General features: G+C 38.8%; 1 protein-coding gene across 1 annotated transcript in view; it reads right to left on the reverse strand.

Moving 5' to 3' along the window:
- The window catches only part of LOC124153188 (atrial natriuretic peptide-converting enzyme-like), a 61,174-nt gene that overhangs the window by 12,946 nt on the left and 30,214 nt on the right, over nt 1-18,014 (reverse strand). The window contains exons 6-13 of the mRNA XM_046526289.1: nt 16,657-16,789; nt 15,237-15,389; nt 13,729-13,848; nt 12,363-12,458; nt 10,531-10,681; nt 9,771-10,093; nt 7,234-7,423; nt 5,757-5,910 (exon numbers count right to left, since the gene is read on the reverse strand). Of these exons, the coding sequence (XP_046382245.1) occupies nt 5,757-5,910; nt 7,234-7,423; nt 9,771-10,093; nt 10,531-10,681; nt 12,363-12,458; nt 13,729-13,848; nt 15,237-15,389; nt 16,657-16,789 (1,320 nt within the window). The remainder of the gene's footprint in view (nt 1-5,756; nt 5,911-7,233; nt 7,424-9,770; nt 10,094-10,530; nt 10,682-12,362; nt 12,459-13,728; nt 13,849-15,236; nt 15,390-16,656; nt 16,790-18,014) is intronic.

The raw sequence follows: 18,014 nt of genomic DNA on the forward strand, positions 1-18,014 counted from the left end.
CACTTCCATTCCAACAGTGTTTTTTACGTGACACCATCACGTGGACTACCTTTCGTCTGGCTTCTACCCTTCGACCTATCTGACATGGGTGGCCCTACCGGGAATAATTTAGAATTAATCCCGCCAGTGCACCTCTAGGAACTCGCGAGCCTTTCCATCGCGACAAGGTTGTGGCCCAGGGGATGTATCAATAAAATAAGAATTTAGCGCGTTTCATGGCCTGAGAATTCATTCTGGTCTTCGACTCATTTAGTCTGAAAAACTACTCTACCCTAAACAGGGAAACTACTTAGGTAGGAATTCTTATCGATGTGAGCATACATGCATACTTTGAATACTGAATAATGAATACTTTGAATGACCGGCATCACTTTTATAAATGTTTTTATACACGTTTCCAGTCACTTTATGTGTTTCTTTTTATGATGTTTTTTTGTTGCGCGTGGTATTTGGTTTTTGTTTTTTTTTGTGTTTTGTGTTGAGTTGGCGTCTTGGTTAAAGAAAGAAAAAGAAGGGATTGTTGGGGAAAAAGATATATTGATATGCAAGGGATACGTAAAGATGAAATAGTGTCAAATGATACTGAATTTTGTCTTTTGCATCATCGCTGTGATGATTTGGAATTTCGGTTTAAATTTGACCTTTCAGTTTAATTAATGTTTTCCCTCGAGAAGTTTCAGAGCGAATTTTTGAAACCATGCCGTCGTGTCATTCGGTCGCGCGATCATCAATTAACCTGTCCCGCATCGTTCGATGTTTCGCGAGTGCGTGAGCGGAGAAAGTGGCGCCGTTCCCGCGAGACTTCGGAACACCGGCTCACCTGTCTCTCAAAGCGCAAACCGCAAGGATCCTCTCCCCATTTCCTATGGCGAGGGACGATATATATCCTTCCCCCGCGAGAGACGCTGGGGGCGCGTTTCCGCTCCTCCAAACAATGATAGAGCCCTCGCTACACATATTGATACAGCGCAGCTCTCAACAATCGGATCGCTAAGTACTGCAGGCTGTTTGAATTGCTGTATGACGACAAAAAATTGAATTCTTTCAATAATATGATTACCTAACTCAATAATTTCACTGATTTCATAACCATCGACGCCACTGAAAAAAATTCGAGCCAACAGCCACTCGAAAATTCTTGCGCGCTCGAGGATATATTAAAAGATTTCTTTATTTTTATTCAAGTTTTTATTTGTTTTTATTTCAGGTTTCTTTATTAATTTATTTATATTCAAGGAGGCTGGTTTTTTTAACGAAGTTCATGCCATATTACCGTTAATTTCAAAGTTTGCTCAACTAATTGCGGTGCCCATGAAAAATTGCATTTCAATGCTATATTTGTTGGAAATAGCATTTTAAAATCCTAATTTTTATCCACATTCTTGGGGTAATATTTCTGCAATCGTACGAAAAACGCTGATTGATTCTGGAATACGTATGCCGTTGTTGCGCAAAACCGACATAACGGTCGTGATATCTCAAGAATCATGGGAAAAATAAAACTTTGGCTGGTAAGCGGACTATAATAGGGTTATTAGCAAATGCGTGCTGATATTCAAGTCAACTAACGCAAGTTACATGAAGTTGACGCTTCGGTCGGCTTACATCGCCGGAATAAATATTAACTTTTAAATAAAATGATTGAATCATCAACATGCTCGGCCATTTCTTCTGCTTTTTAATCTCGATGAATGCCGTATATGATGGCAAAACATTTTTGATAACGTACGTGGAAATTATTTGTTTTCATTCACGAACTTACGAATTCATCTTTTACATGCATCAATTTGGTGACAAAAAATTACGAAATACAACGCTTGGTTTTGTTTCTTCCTACAGTACCAGCAGGCTACCACTTAAATACAGCTTGCCATTTCAGTGAATACAAATAACTAGTTTTTGAGAATTTATGTCTCTCCAAGCAGTGCGAATCTTAACCGAATAATTATGCAATTGGACTGCGGGCTTTGATTAACCGGGGGTCCTATATGAGAGAGATCTGGATTATAATGCGAAGGCCCATCGGCCTATGCTCTAATCGGACGATGGGAGAAAATTTTGTCGGGGCAATCTGGCCTCATTCTTTATGTAATCTCATCAAGAACTAAAATAATAAATGCCACTGGAATAAAATTTTCTCCTTCAAAAAGTGCAGTAATATACGGCTTAGAAAGCTATTGGGATGCGGTTGCGATATGGTTGAGATGATTTGAGGGAAAATTTCCCGCACTATGATAAATAGAATGTTATGTAGAAAGTATTTTCCATCAAATTGTCTTGTGTGACTCGCAAGTTGCTAACGACTATCATAGCGATTCATCTATGTCAAAGCAATGACCGCATCTGCTTCCATTGGTACTTGCAATGACTCTCAGCAAAATTAATAATACCATCGATCTCTTCAATCCACAATAAAACTCATTCAATGCTTTTCGCCCTCAAATTATTTAACAAAAGTGGCAAAAATACAATATATCCATGAGTATGCGCCCTGTATCGGATAATCTTCCAATCCCTTACTCTTCTGTAAAAATAGGCATGACGACCGAATCCGCTCTTTGAAGACGTTTCAACTTGACACCTCGATTCGCTGTTTACTGTAAATGATAAATAAGATCAGTCTACGAAAGTGACTTCTCACCGCAAACTGACAGCACCTAAATAATGACGCGCAAGAACATTGGTACCATGGTTATATTTTTGCCATTATAATACTGAAATTTGTCAAAATCATGGTAACAGTCTAGGTTTTGGAAAATTTTTCGAAGACTTCACCCGGGGTTTGAATCCGAAACCCTGCGATCAGTAGCCAAGCGCTCTGACTACTAGGCTTCCACCATCTCATAGTTTCTTCATACGTTGCCGAAATCAACTGGTAGGATTGTTAGTTTCTTTATTTCTTTTTCAACGTGAACTTACGCTCCTGTTGGAAGACACCAGTTTAATGAATGAAAAGACTTCAACTGAGATAGGTTGAAACTTCTTGATTAAAAGGATGGATTGTCTTTAAAAAACATCACATAAGGAAGTATTGTTACTGAGTCATCATAATCACTGGTCAACAATCCTAGGATTGGTTTGACGCAGCTCTCCACTCAGTTCTCCTATCAGCTAATCTTTTCACACCTACGTATTTCTTCTCTTTCACATCACTCTTTACTTGTTCCATATATTTTGTTCGAGGTCTTTCTTTTCCGTTCTTGCCTTCCACTTATCCTTCGACGATTGTCTTCATCAGGCCATCATGTCTCAAGATGTGGCCTATAAGGTTGTTCTGTTTTCTTATTAAGGTTTTCATGAGGCTTCTCTTCTCTCCTACTCTTCTTAGGACTTCCTCGTTACTAACTCGGTCGATCCATTTGATTTTCATCATTCTTCTGTAGCACCACATTTCGAAGGCCTCTATCCTTGCTTTCTCCGCTGCGGTCATTGTCCATGCCTCACTTCCGTATAGGAGCATACTCCAAATGTAGGTTCTTATAAATTATTTCTTTACTTCCATATTTAAGTTTGCCGCTGTAAGCAGGTCTCTCTTTTGGTGGAATGCTCTCTTCGCCTGGGCTATTCTGCAGATAATTTCTTTCTTACTTCTCCCGTCACTAGTTATGAGTACATAAACAAAATGGTTTTGTTGCGAACCAACGAGGGCAAGAAACCAGCGATAAAGACGTAAACGTGCAGGAACACAACTGCAATTACTAATATCAAAAAGGATAGCTCTTGAAGAGTAAGCACAAAAGGCGAAACTTACTCTCAAAAATGTAAAAAAAATCCGAAGAGCGAGTTTTTATCGCGATTCGAATGGTCATACGGGGTGGCCTCAAATGGATGGATGCCCTACCACATGCGCGCAAGAGCCTGGGTGCTGCTGTGTGTAGCAGCCGGGGCACCAGCGACTCAAGCCGTCGCATTCACGCTATCGACTTTTTCGGCAGAACCACAACGTCAATAGAGAGAACGGAGCGCACAGGTGTACAGCCGGAGTGGGATATCGAGGGGGAGGAGAGAAGGAGGTTGAGGTGTCATCGGGTGGAATAGGAAAGCCCCCTCATACTTGGGCGGCTAGCGGTCGGTTTCACCCTTGCCATCGACACGAACATAAATACGAATCCCTTCATTATTTTTCACTGACATATTAATCATTGGACTTCACTAAGGTTTCAAGCCAATATTTCAAAACGCGAAAGAGGCTTTCAGCACGACGCGGAATTACACATCAAAATGGCATTGTATCGCGGGTAAAAAATGTGTTTCCTCCAAAATATTGGCAGATTTTGGAACAATGAAAATGAACTTCTCATTGAAAAAGTGGAAGAAGCATTCGGTGTTTTAAATATAAACATAAATAATTAATATTTTGGCAAATATTCTACAAAACTTTCTTAAAATTAATCAATGGCACCATGATTACAAATAATTCTCCAAAATAAACACATTTGAAATTACGTTACATTATTAAATTGTTAATCAAATCGATTGTTCGATCGATTCAAGATTGTTCGTTTGCAAAAAAAGATGCCTGATAACTTTTTTCCCTCGAGGCAATTAATGCAAAATTCATCGCCGTTTGCGCGATATATTCTTAATTATCATATTAATTTGCTGTTCTTTCAAACATGGCTGTACTGAACATCCTGACTGGTAAATACGTAAGTATTGGAATAATTGACATAAGGAAGTCTAATATAAAAGAATAAAGTACTTTTCGCTGAAAGAAATTAGGAATTGGCACATACTGCAAAAACTTTTGGCTAGGTGTTGAGAAAAAAATATATTGCTTAAAACTCATGATTTATAAGAAGAGATTTTACACTTAAAAGCACATTTAAAGACTAGTAGGAAGGTAATATTTCCTTTTGTTAAATTAAAATCATTTATGAAAGAGCTTAACTGAAGTATCGGAATGACGCGAGGTGCAAGTTGAAGAGAACGGTTTTTTAATTAAATAGTGAAGATATTGGGAATAACTGGCGGCGTTTCTCAACGGAGCCATTCGCAACGGTACATTAAGTATGAACATTTTTTTGAGGAAAAAAATACGTTCCTTGATGGCAATTCGAACCCGGATTTAGTGAATTTGCGCCAGGTTCTAACATTTCTATGATTCCTAATTTATTCTGTTGACATACGGATCCCCAAATAAATGACGACCGCGTAATTCTAATTATTCCTTGTATTAATGCCAGGCATAAATGATCGTAAATACTTCGAGTTTTTGTTGCCGAGTTAAGTTTTCTGTTTTGATGTACTAAAGTGATTCCTTCGTTTTGGAATTAGGAGTTGTCTCTTGAGAGGGTTATCTCTTTGGCCCATCTTTATGAGCCTATGGACATTGTCTATGCATCTCGCTACCCAGAGCTCACCGAAAGCTTTACTAAAGAATTTTACTGTGCTGGTGAAAGTGCTGATGACTATTGTTTTATCTAAGATTTTATTGAAAGTGTCAATTACATTAATGATATTTGTAAATCCTCTTTAATGCCAGTGCAAACTTGACTCTGCGGTGAGTAAACCAAATACCGGTAATTAGCACGGGAAATGTTTTATTTCATTCCATTAGTTGCAAAATGATTTGAAAATTCGAATTGAATACGCAATGATTAGAGTTATTAATCTTAACATTTCGTTTAATAAATATGATTAGTGCTCAAATTAATGCAAAGAAAGGGTTTTGCAGGATTTGCGAAATTTTACCAAGGTCGTGAGGATGCAATGCAGTTTACTCGAGCGACTTTGCCACGACGCTGATCACTCACCTGGAAGAGAGCAACATCGTTATCATGGGTGATCCCCTGGTTGTAGAGAGGGTGCGGCACCACGCGTCGCACTTGAACCTTCTGGCCAAGGTAGGCGTGGGAGCGTCTCCTAGTAACACCTAATTGGATGGTCCAGCCAGACGGATCCGACTGACTGTAAGAGATGACGAGATGAAGAAAAATGTTATCATGGAGGATGAGAAACAGGTAGATCGTTTTTCTCTCCGATTCGGTTCCAAAGAGAAACTTAAAAACTGTCCTCAGTTTCAAAGTCTTCTTGTTAAAAAGTCAATAGAAATATTACAAACATGATAACTTAGCTAAAATTTTCACGAAGATTTCATGAAATATTACAAGCAATCAAAGTACAGTTTCAACATTCGGGAAGATAAACATTCATGTGTACAATTTTGCTGCTAGAAAATCAAAATGAATAATTCGCCTCAAACTAGTGATTTAATAGCTATGGAGCTTATTCAATTACAAAGGGAAACATAATCAATCATCTTTCAGGTAAATAGAAATCATAAATATTAATAATGCTACCAGTAAGATTTCTCAGGAAAATGTCTCTAGATAAACTTCCACCGATTTTTATTCTAGCATCACCGTATATAAATGGAATAATTCAACCTTGACTACATTTTAAAGCAAGTTTTATAACCAACCGCCAAAATTTTACGTCGCCAAAACATGTTTATCATAGAAGGCCTCAGAAAACTTATATTAAATAGGATAACGGATAGTCTAGTGAAAATGGAGAACTGAACTGCCCATAACGTTAAAAACGAATTTTTCCTTGTATTAAAAATGAATTAGTACACGCTTAGATTTAGGATGGCCTTGACAAAATGAAATGTCGAACAAACAATAGCGTTAAAAACTAAGCGTTATTTCACCTCAAATCAGACAGTTAAAAAATAAACGTTTACATATCGAATAAAATAAGAAAAATACATACAATTGATGAGTAAAATTTTATAGCAAAACTCATGAATCGAAGAAAGGAGGAAGTTAATAAAATGGAAATTATAACTTGCGGAATTATATCAATTTCAATATTTACTAAGAATTTCGTATATATTTATGAGACGAGTTTCAGCACTCTATAGTCATCTCTCGCAATAAAACTCATGAGTAAAATTGATGTGTACAATTTTTAGCAAAATTCATTAATCGAAGAAAGGAGGAAGTTAATAAAATGGAAATTATAACTTGTGAAGTTATAACAATACCAATATTTACTAATAATTTCGTCTATATTTATGAGGCGAGTTTCAGCACTGAACAATCATCTCTCGCAACAAAATTCATGAGCAATCATATACAACCAAGACCTAGATGGGGAAAAACCCACCCAGACGGGATTCGAACCTGCGGACTACGAGTAGGTAAGAGAGAACTTGAACCCGCCGCTACCGGGAGTCGTGGATGCATAGCAATGAAAATATGCATGAAAAGAGTTCACAGTACTCACTTTCCGACGCAATGGGATGCCGAGAGCACCCACTGATCAGCTATGAGTACGCCGGCGCAGTAGAAAATTTGCTCCGGGCCTCCGAGAAGAGCAGCGAGGAATGGCCAGTCACCGGGAGAGGACTCGAAGCCACCAATTATGCGAGCCTTGGGCGTGCCGTGGTGTACCACTCGACGCTGGCGACCGCAGACTGCAAAAAGAACATTTTTCCTTGGCTATTACCCCGCAAACCTAAAGTCAATCGCCCACATTAGATTGTGCAAGCGAAAGAAAAATTTCGCCACAAATCTTGTACTTTGACAGGATTCATACTCCCTTCAAACAGCCTAAATCAGAGTAAAAGCTTTGGAGACGCACCAAAAGACTGACGAGGTCCACAAATTAATTTGAATTATATTATAATTAAGTGGGGGCAATATGCATAGATTATTAAGAATGCTTTCTTTCTAAATGTAACAAATATTCGTGTGATTTAAAGTTTGGCTAGGGATTATTATTTCATGCCGAACGAAATTTGTGCCTCAAGCGATAAGATTTTTCCTCACGACCTAGTTAGATATAAAATGAATTTTTTTTCGCTGTGATCAAAGGAATCCGTTCAATAATTATTTGCCTAAGATACAATATTCTCATAAAAGAATGATCAGGGGTCAATGTAGCAACAAAAAGAAATAAATTTCATATATGTGCATTCATCCGCATCTGAGTGCAAATATCGGATAGTAGTGTGGGTTGCTCTGCATATTAAAAAAGAAGATATTGAAATTCGTCAAAAAGATTATAAAATAAAGCTAGAGGTTGCAGTTATGGCTTCCATCGTCTATATAATAGGATTCGATAATAACAGAAGTATTTACAAGTGATATTTTTAGTCTAGGTTTTCAATGCTCTCGGGAAGGAATATTCTTCTCGAAGTCTTGTGACAGGGGAGGAAAAAGCACACAATTAAATGTAAAATTGGTACAGAGTCAGCTATCTAATCCCTCAAAATATATCCACTCGAATGCTATGAGTATGTATTAACAGGTCGTCCAAGGGGTAGCACAGGAATGCATTGCTAGCAAGAACGCGTGTATTCAAGGCCACTGTCTCCACCGGAGTGGGTAGAAAACCATGACGATTACTGCACGGCTGGAGAAAAAAATGCCCTCGGTAAAGGTCATTTCATCCGAAACAACTGGACCGTCCAAAGCGGCACTCGGGGTGCTCCGAACAGAAATCGATTTCTCTGTCAGGGCCTTTGATGATATTCTTTAAACGAATGAACACGTGTAGTAGCCACTCTTTCCGCCTTTACGCTAATACACACATGGTGAGTGGAACACCTGCGGTAGAATAGGACTCGGCGTAGAAGTTTTAAACAAAGACATTTTTAATCAGTATTCTATAGGGTACTTCAAAACGATGGCTACTCAGTTTCAAACAGATAGGTGTATGAACAATTCACTGCAGGAACAAGTGACTTTGTACGCAGTCACGCGCACGGGTGCAAAGTTAAATACACCAACGGATGAAGTTAGCCATGAAAAAATATTTAACTTAGCCGGGATACGAACCCGGATCTCCCGATCTGTCCGGCAATCGGGAGATCCGGGTTCGTATCCCGGCTAAGTCAAATATTTTTTCATTTCATGGCGAACTTCATCCGTTGGTGTATTTAGGTGTATGAACATTTCCAGGAGTGAGTAAAGGAAGAATACCTCTCATTAACAATCCAAGGATAGATGTATGTCACTAGAATAAAACTGAATGAACAAGGGTCTACCCTCTTAGACGAACTGGCTCCCGAAAAATCACAGAAATAAAGGACTGCTGGGCCCGGTCCGAGGTAGGATGGGTGACTTATTCATACCTCAACCTAGGTAACCTTGTTCCCTGCTTGCAAGCGGCAGAAAGTTTGAACACAGCCTCTAGAGCTGCCATGCCAAAATACATTGTTCTAGATAGACTTAAGTGCCAGGGCACCTGACGAAGTCAAAATTTAGAATTAACTGAATATGAAATGAAACGAACTGAATATGAAAAACGTGGGATTTTTTCTCACGACGATAGGTTGAGTACGCGGGAAACATTACTCAATTCTGATGTTCCTCGTTTGTTAATCAGAGTTTTCTTCCGTCATTTGCTTTATTTATGATCAGCAGTCAGATATATGGTATTCTAAAATCAATAATTAATGCGTCATAAACGGAATGTATGGCACAGCCCGGTCAAAGTACGGAAACCTTATACTGTTTATTGCAATGTGCGCTTTATTGATGCAACACATATTTAATGTTATGTATAAATGATATGGTGTCGGTATCCCTCACTCCAGTAGCAGGTTTCTCTCGACAGTGCATACTCCACCGGATACACGGAGGAACATATAAAGGAGTCTGTTAACTATCAAGCTGTCATGTGGTTTATGTTGATGTCATCTTCCAATATAGGATTTTTTTTCACGAACCGGCCTTACGACCGATTACAAAAAGGTTCAACGAGAACAATATTTTACAGCAACACTTGCTAGAACAATGGGAGGTTCCTCCACTCACCGTAATCGGAGCAGGAGAGGTGGAGCGCGGGAACCTCGCCTTCCGACCCGCACGACCTCAGCTCCCGCATCAGGTTGGTCACCACTTTCTTCCGTCGCTTCTTCTTCTTGAGTTGCGTGAGCGAGCGGCCGGACGGAGGGCCCCCAGCCGGGCGGGCCGTGGCCCTGCTCATGGTCGCCGGCCGCGGCGTCAGCTTCCGAGAGGGCAACTTGCCCGACGCGCTGGAACCGGCCAAGGGTCGCGAGGACCAAGGGGCCTGCGTCGGAGGGGAAGGGCTCGGAGGAATACCGCCCGGAGGGATGATGACGCTACCGTTGACGGTCCTAAAAGATACCAAGAGATAGGAGGATGTACGACAGCCACGGTTAATGCACTCATAAATTCGAATTCACTACTTTTGCCCTGGGCGTATACAGGAGGTAAGAGCGCTCGTTCTATTTGGAGAAGATAAAAACATTTTCTACAAGATTGGATCGATTTAAGGGACAAGCTTCATTTAAATCATGGATTCCGTGATAAGTTAAGCACTGTAGCAGTTAACATGCTTGCCCTGTCTTGTCAATTATTATCTCATGTATTCACTGCCTGAATTTTTATTTTACAGTGCTAATGATATTATACGTTCGCTAATACATTCTACGCTATCCGTCCCACAGCTCTCCTCAATCTCTGCATATTAATTATAAAAATTTCATTTTTTCTTAAGAGTCAAAACCTTTATAACTACATCTGAGGAAAAAATACACAAAAAATCACTCACGTGTATCCAAGCATCTTGCAAATAGCACTAGGAGTCGACGTCGGGTCGTAGTTGTCCCAGGAAACGCAGGCTGGGCTCCATCTTTGCTGCTCTGGATGGAATGTCTCCAACCTGCCAGATCCCTGCTCCCCCATACGTTCGCTAAGTCGAACTGCAGTACAAATATGATGCATTGAAATAACACTGATACTCATTTCCTCAGCCATTTTATTTACACAACCGATTTAGTGCATAGTAACCCAGAATAAATTAAAAAAATATCAATCAAGGGATAAAATTCACCAATAAAATTTCTGAAAAACTTTCCGCAGATTTAACCCGGATACTTCACTCAACAACTAAATCAACAAACCATTTTTTAACAGTAAATTTGCAAGCGAAACTTTTGTTGAGCAATACAACCCCTGAAAATTATAATAACCAGGTGGTGTACCAAATAACACAGCTTTACGACAACTAAGACGTTAGAGTTAAAATGCCAGTCAGGTCAAAGGTTCCAGAAAATAAACTTCAACACAAAAAATGTCTTGGGTGCAAAAATCTCGGAAAGTAATGTGTCTTAAGAAAGGCAGAAAGCTAATGACCTCAAGCTGCCCAAAATCTTAAGTATAAATTTAATTAGCACCTACATGATAGATGGTGTTTCCAGAGTACTTTCTATATAGCTGATTTTGCCGATTAACACTGTATCGTAAACTGTTGCGAGTGAATAAATTATTGTGAAAATAGCAAAGTTTTATTCTTTCCTGATGGTCAAGTCATAGGTTGTCTTTTCCTGTTGCTGGCCGTCAAAGGGGGTAGCTATAATTTATATAATTTTATATTTACTTTCTTGGGGAACACCAATCAAACGCTGAGGAGAAAGCCGTTGATCTCCATTGCAGTAAAAGCATTAATGTTTTATTGATATAAAATGCAGTAAATATATTCATTATTGTTACAAAACATTCAAGGAAATTCCTTGTCAGAATTCACATAAAATTTCGATGTGTGATATTTTTAATACCAGGCCAACACACCACATATTCAAAATATTTTAAATAAAATAATAATGCACTATATTAAAGCAATATATTCCCTCATTTATCCATTTAACAATAAAATTAAGATGAATAGTAAATGATATCCGTGCAGGCACTATAACGGAGGAGTTTAAAGTGCCAGCCTCATGTGGCGCTGAGGTTGCGAACTTCTACTCCAGAGGGAATGGGAATCTAAATCGGGCAGGAGAAAAAGGATATTTATCATAAAAAATTGAAATGATGAACTAAATGAGCACCATGGAACTATAACAAAACAACAGAGAGAGCGCATGAAAATAAAGACTTCTAGGCATTAAAGTTAAATTAAAGCCTCCGCAGAAGCATGTAGCGAATAACCCATAGTATCCTGAAAACTATGCAATTAATGTGACTTAACGTAAACGCGTACGCATAACCTCAAGGATGCTTCGGGTTATACTCTGCATGGAAGCATGATGCTACACTACATCTGGAGAGATGTTCGCAGATAGATAAAAATAAAAAAAAAAGTTAAAACAATATATTCTCAGATTTTGTAGTACACATGACGCTGATCTAACTATACGGATAGATGGAGACGTACAGAGCAGCATTTTAAAACAAACTGCATTTGCCTCAAATTTAATGCCCACCATAAAGGAAAATCAATACATAAGAATTGCCTGGTAAAATTTCATCATTATTACCTTCACTTATTCCAAATAGTGCAAGTTTTCGTCTATTTCAACTTAGTATCCGCTTTCAGCAGAGATTCACTAAAATATACATATAAGAGTTTGTACACGTGATATGACTGGAAAAAACACTCACGGCAATTGCGTTCATCCTGGCCCCATGGACAGTTGATTTCGCCATCACAAACATGAGACTGGTCCATACATTTGCTGCCGCCGCAATGTACCATTCCTAGAAAATATACAGGAAGGAATCACATGCAGAATCAAGGCAAAACGACCTCAGACAACTTACTGTACATGAGACTGAAGAATGAGAAAAGAAAAGCGAAAAAAATACATTTGTACCAACTTGCGCCACTTGTAATGGCAATTCATTTTTTGGCAAATGTTAGCAAATTTTGAAGGAGGTTATAATATTCAGCATAATAATATCTTCCTTGAAAGAGGACGAATTTGTGAAGAGAATTATTTTTAAAAATCAACGGAATTACTGAGCTAATCCAAATGCACACTACGCAAAATTTCGTCTAAAGTCAATACGAAGAAAAGTAAACGAGGTAAGAAAGCTAAAAATCTAGTTCTGATATATGACGTTTACAAAAATTTTCATGACCATAGCGTGTTTAGGCTTGGAAACGATAGAGACTGGTGATGTATAATGGAGCACAAAACATTATTGAAATACAAACGCTGACCAGATCTATGGGATGACCATCGAGGCTTTTTTTCCTGCCTCCAAAATTTTTGTGCCACATGATCTCGGCTTCGAAGTTTCCTACTCTGAGTCACTCTTAGCTGTAGCTCTATGATCCGGTAATCAATTCCCTGAGGCATCGGTTATTTCCGTCAGACTTTTACTCATGACAATGTTTGGTAGTAATAATAATTTAGAAGAAATCATAAATTATAAAATATCGGAGGGAAATCGTGCATATCCTCCCTACGACCTCAAGTATTCAATAACTCACTCTTAAAATATATGCGAAGCTTAACATATATTAAGCCACGATCTGGCACTTTACTATTCATGACTGCGGGAACATTATCCCTATTTTACGTATGGAACGTGAAATTTAAAAATTTTGTACATTTTTAAACCTAATTTTTGTCTAAATATTCGGGTTGCTGAGTCCCAAAACTATAAGAAAAGACATTAAAACCAGCAATTTAGTTCAATATGTAATACATGGCATATTAATTTTCACTGTCGTTCAAAAATTTGTAATAGGAATTAAACTGGTAGCAAGAATATTCGTATTCAATCGGCCCCATAGCATTAGAAGATCAAATTTTACTTGCTCGTTGCATGGAATACTTCTGGGATGAAAAATAGATACCTTCTCCCGAATCTGTCCAAGACTAACAAGGATATAGCAACGTTCACACACATCACGTTAAACTGGCATGCGTTCTACTTTGACTCCCCCGAGCAACCGGAGTTCACGGCCTTCCTTTCTTCCGTTAGCCATTCACAGTCACTTTAAATAAATAGTCATTACCTTTGGGGCACTGTTTGCAGTTGAGCTCATCGGACTGGTCCTCGCAGTCTACGTGGCCGTCACAGTGCCAGTCGGATGGGATACAGCGGTGCTGATCACATTCAAAACCTGAAGTACACACTATTTTGTTTGGAGGCATAAAAGAAGAAAAAGAAGATTAAAAAACTTGCACCTTTTAATTGGTCGCATACAAATATATTTTATCCACAAAAGAAGATTCATGAGAATTTTAAAAAAGTCTTACATTTTTAAAATTTTAAAATAGTCTTTAATTACCTTTTATTGCTGATTTATTCAATTAAAGGATTCATTTTGCAATATGATTATATGCATCATAGCCGACTAAAATATTGGAGCTCCCCTAACGTTGGTGTTCAGGATATATTAATTTTCAGACATTATTGTAATGACAAACCTCTATTTGCATAATGATTCAAACCTTTAAGTAGACCATACAACTTAAAACAGGGAAATACTGGTCTAGTTTGATCACTAAGCACTTACTCCTTTTTTTGCGGAACTCGCGGTGATTCGGAGCCAAGCGCTCCGATTGGCCGCGAGTTTGCCCTGTTGCCACATACTCTGGACAAATAATGACTTCAAATGCTTTTCTTGCCATACATCGCGTCTTACTTACAACGTTTAATCTTAAGAACCCATTTAACCATTCGTCTATTGAACGGCAGCGCTATGGCTGTAAGTTGTAAGTTCACATAAACAAACTTCCCTCGCCCCGAACTTTTCCAACGTGATACGCAAATGTGTCGAAAAGGTCTAGCGGTTCTTCTCTACCTCACACTATCTCCGGCAGGAAAAGCATTTTTAGTCATGAGTTATCCAGAGCATCCGGCATCAGGGCAAACTCGTGACCAGTCGGAGCGCTAGGCTCAAAGTTTCTATAATTTAAAAATGGTGCGTTTTCGACCGAAACATCATTAGTTATTGTGGTTTTTACTAGAATCAGCTATCCAGGTTTAAAGTTACGCGACAAAATTTTTCTTCACCCGGTATATTTTTTTCTTTTGTCCTAATTTGACTTCATTTAATTTCAAGAGTAACTTGAAAATGTATTCCTCTGAAAATATTATATGTATGCAAGCGGTTAGATAGAAGATAGTCTCAGTCTCGCCCAATAAAGGCTACTTATTATTACTATACTAATAATAATAGTGTCGTCTTTATTTCATAAGCGAATTTATGACTAGATAGTCCTCTCTTACAATTGATTTGTTTGACAATCACATACATCCATACCCTGGATGGTGGTCAAACCACCCAGGCGGGATTCGAACCCGCAACCTATAGGTTAGCAGTCGGGGACTTTACCCCGGCGCCACCGAGGCCGGCATAGCGAGAATTAAATTAGCGAGAATATATTAAAGGGGCATAGCGAGAATTTTCGTTCAGGTCAAGTCTCGTAATTCATTGTTTGCCGAAAAAATACCGTAGTCATCCCGTAACTCACGGTTTCTTATAATTTCGTGGTCCAGTCTCGAAGGTCATTGTACCTGGTTGCCTGTAGCGAGCCTCTGCCTCCAGCACCTCGGCATGGCCAACGCACACCTCAGGATCCGGGGACTCTGGGAAGAAGTCGCACTCTAAGTAATCGGGGAGGGTGAGGCCGAACACATCCAGGAAGAACCCGCACCGCCGCTTAGTCTCTGTGGATACACACGAGATTGCTTTGAAATATTACTTTATACACATATGTTAATAGGTAATCTATTTTCTCCCACAAAAATTTCTACTTGCGATTGCGAAGATATTTTAGTACGCTGCTCATCTGGTCGTCTGTAGCAATCCAGTGAAATATTTTGGTAATATATAACCTTGTTTCTTTATAATGACCCGTAATCATATAGCTACACAAAATGGTAACTAAGTCAGAATCTTTCAATTTCTATGAGTGACCTTCATAGAAAGAATGAACCTTCAGGGTAAGCATATCTTTGTACGAAGTGAAGTTAAAACAATCTATACAGTGTATTTTCTGTTTCCTTTTACGATATTTGTACGTATTTTACAGACAGCAGGCGTACACATTGAATTTCCGTTTTGCAACCGTCTCTTTCAATCATAACGGATTATTTCGACCGGGTCCAAAAATAAACTGATGAGTGGATTGAGTTATTGCAAGATTTGACGACATATTTTTGAAAATTTGACACCAAAGAGGAGTTCGGGTTTTCTTCAAGAGCCTTTTATGCCCAGAATATTATGATGTAGACAATTGGCTACGGTGGGAGGAAATGGGTTAAATGAGGAAATAAAGGAGGAAAACAATTGGGTATTGATGCACTGATGCCTAAGTTCGGTTTGGAACGGCTTGGTGTGACGCAAATGGGGAAATTTCCGCCGTTCAAAATTACCGTTAGGGCCAGTGCTGCAATATAGTTCGGGTGAAGCGATAATGCATCGTTTAATGTACTGAAATATATAATTAATAGATATTATTAGTACTAAAAATGATAAATGGGTATATATATATATATTAACCATAGTGCATGAGCCATCGATGCGAAAGTTCAAGTCGTGACTTTTAGCTCTTTTTGTTTACTTTAACAGTCATATACTAAACCAATTGACGGAAACTCGTGCATCTTACTACTAAAACGGTCAACAAGACCAAGCCTGAAACGATTTCTTAGAGCAATGATAGTGACACAAGTGTCATAACGAATATAAAAATGAATTAACTATTGTAGATATTGAGGTATTGAGGGCGTGATACTTTACTATCCACGATTTAAAAATTATAGCAATTGGCTAGTTCTCATGTTGGATTTTTAGGATTGAAGTTTATAATACTAGATTGGTTGGGTTTCCAAGTTAATTTTTTCTCCCTTCGTGATCGCACGGGGGGTTGCCTCGGAACCCACTGCAGACTAGCTTATGTGCCCAAGTCTATGGATAGATGCATTAACTTACCTGCGCACAGATTCTTGCACGGCCTCACTAGTCGTCCTTGAGCACCGCACTTCGGCACGAATACAGAGCAGAGGAAAAGCGGCGCCAGCTCGTAGCACCTGACGTCGACCACGGCGCCGTACACCTCCAGCTCCTGAAATGCCCCACACATGGACAAACTCAAAAGGGGACTCTTTTAAGTGCTCAAGAATTCAATTAATGAGGTTATTTAGTATCCATCTTGGATCGTAGCGTGTTAACAGTCTCGTGGTCCAAGACATCGCTTTGGATGGTCGACCGGTGTTCACCAAACCTCCAAGCACTTAGTAAAACAACCAAAACCTAGTCCTCGCCTGCCAAAAAGAGAGGTCATAGGTTCGAGTCCAGCCTAGATAGTTTGCGCCCGGTTGCGCCTATCTAGGGCGTGATTGTTTGTGCACGTTAAAATTGTTAATGTGTTGAAAATTCCGATGTAAAAGGCCATAAAGAGCTGTTTCCAGGGAATTAAAAAAAAGAAATAGAATAATTTTAAGAAATAAATAATATTTAATTAAAAATTTAAAAAAATAGAATAATTAAGAATAAGCTTTAATAGGTGAGTGCAGAGCTCAGCCCAGTATAAACTAAAGGAGAATTAGAGATTGGGCCCCGATTTCTTACCCTGGACCACCTTCTAATCCGAGAATTTTTATATTGGTGATGTGTCAAGACTCATGTTTTGAACCCAAGACCCTTAAATTAGTAATCCAATGTCCTACCCTATGAGTCATTATGATCCCCGTCAAGGTCACGTCAAACCTGTAAAACCACAACAAAAGAACCAAAAAGATAATTGCCTAAAATATATCAATTAATACTCAGCGCGTGGAGGAAATAGTAGATGAGTAAGTACTTCTATAATATCAAGAAATAGAAAATTTCCGTTTTTCTACTTGACATTGTCTCGTATCCTTGTACCATACTCCTAAACTTTTTTCCCACATTCCTATACAGATGGAATCGTTGATAGGTAAGCCCTTTTGGTTGCGATTGCGTTGCGACTCTTTTTGTCGCGATTTCGTTCTCGAATTACCAGCATCATTTTTGTAGTCTCTTGTTGACAATAAGCTTAAAGTACTCTACTTCTTTGATGACTAGATTAAGCATTTTCTTCATGATGTTTTCCTGAGTGAGGCATTATAGTCATTTATCTGCAAAGCAGCCACTCTCCACACGTTTTCCTTTCACTTCTTTTTCAATGATTCTTTCATCCCTTTAGCTGAGAAAAAATTTAAGTCGCAAAATAAAAGACACCTTTGTCAATATCCATGGAAAGGATCTGTTATAGGATTTTGTGGTGGGATAAAGATTCAGCAGAGAGATTTATGGGATATGCATGT

Source organism: Ischnura elegans, chromosome 2 (genome assembly GCF_921293095.1).
Source record: "Ischnura elegans chromosome 2, ioIscEleg1.1, whole genome shotgun sequence".
Lineage (NCBI taxonomy): Eukaryota > Metazoa > Arthropoda > Insecta > Odonata > Coenagrionidae > Ischnura > Ischnura elegans.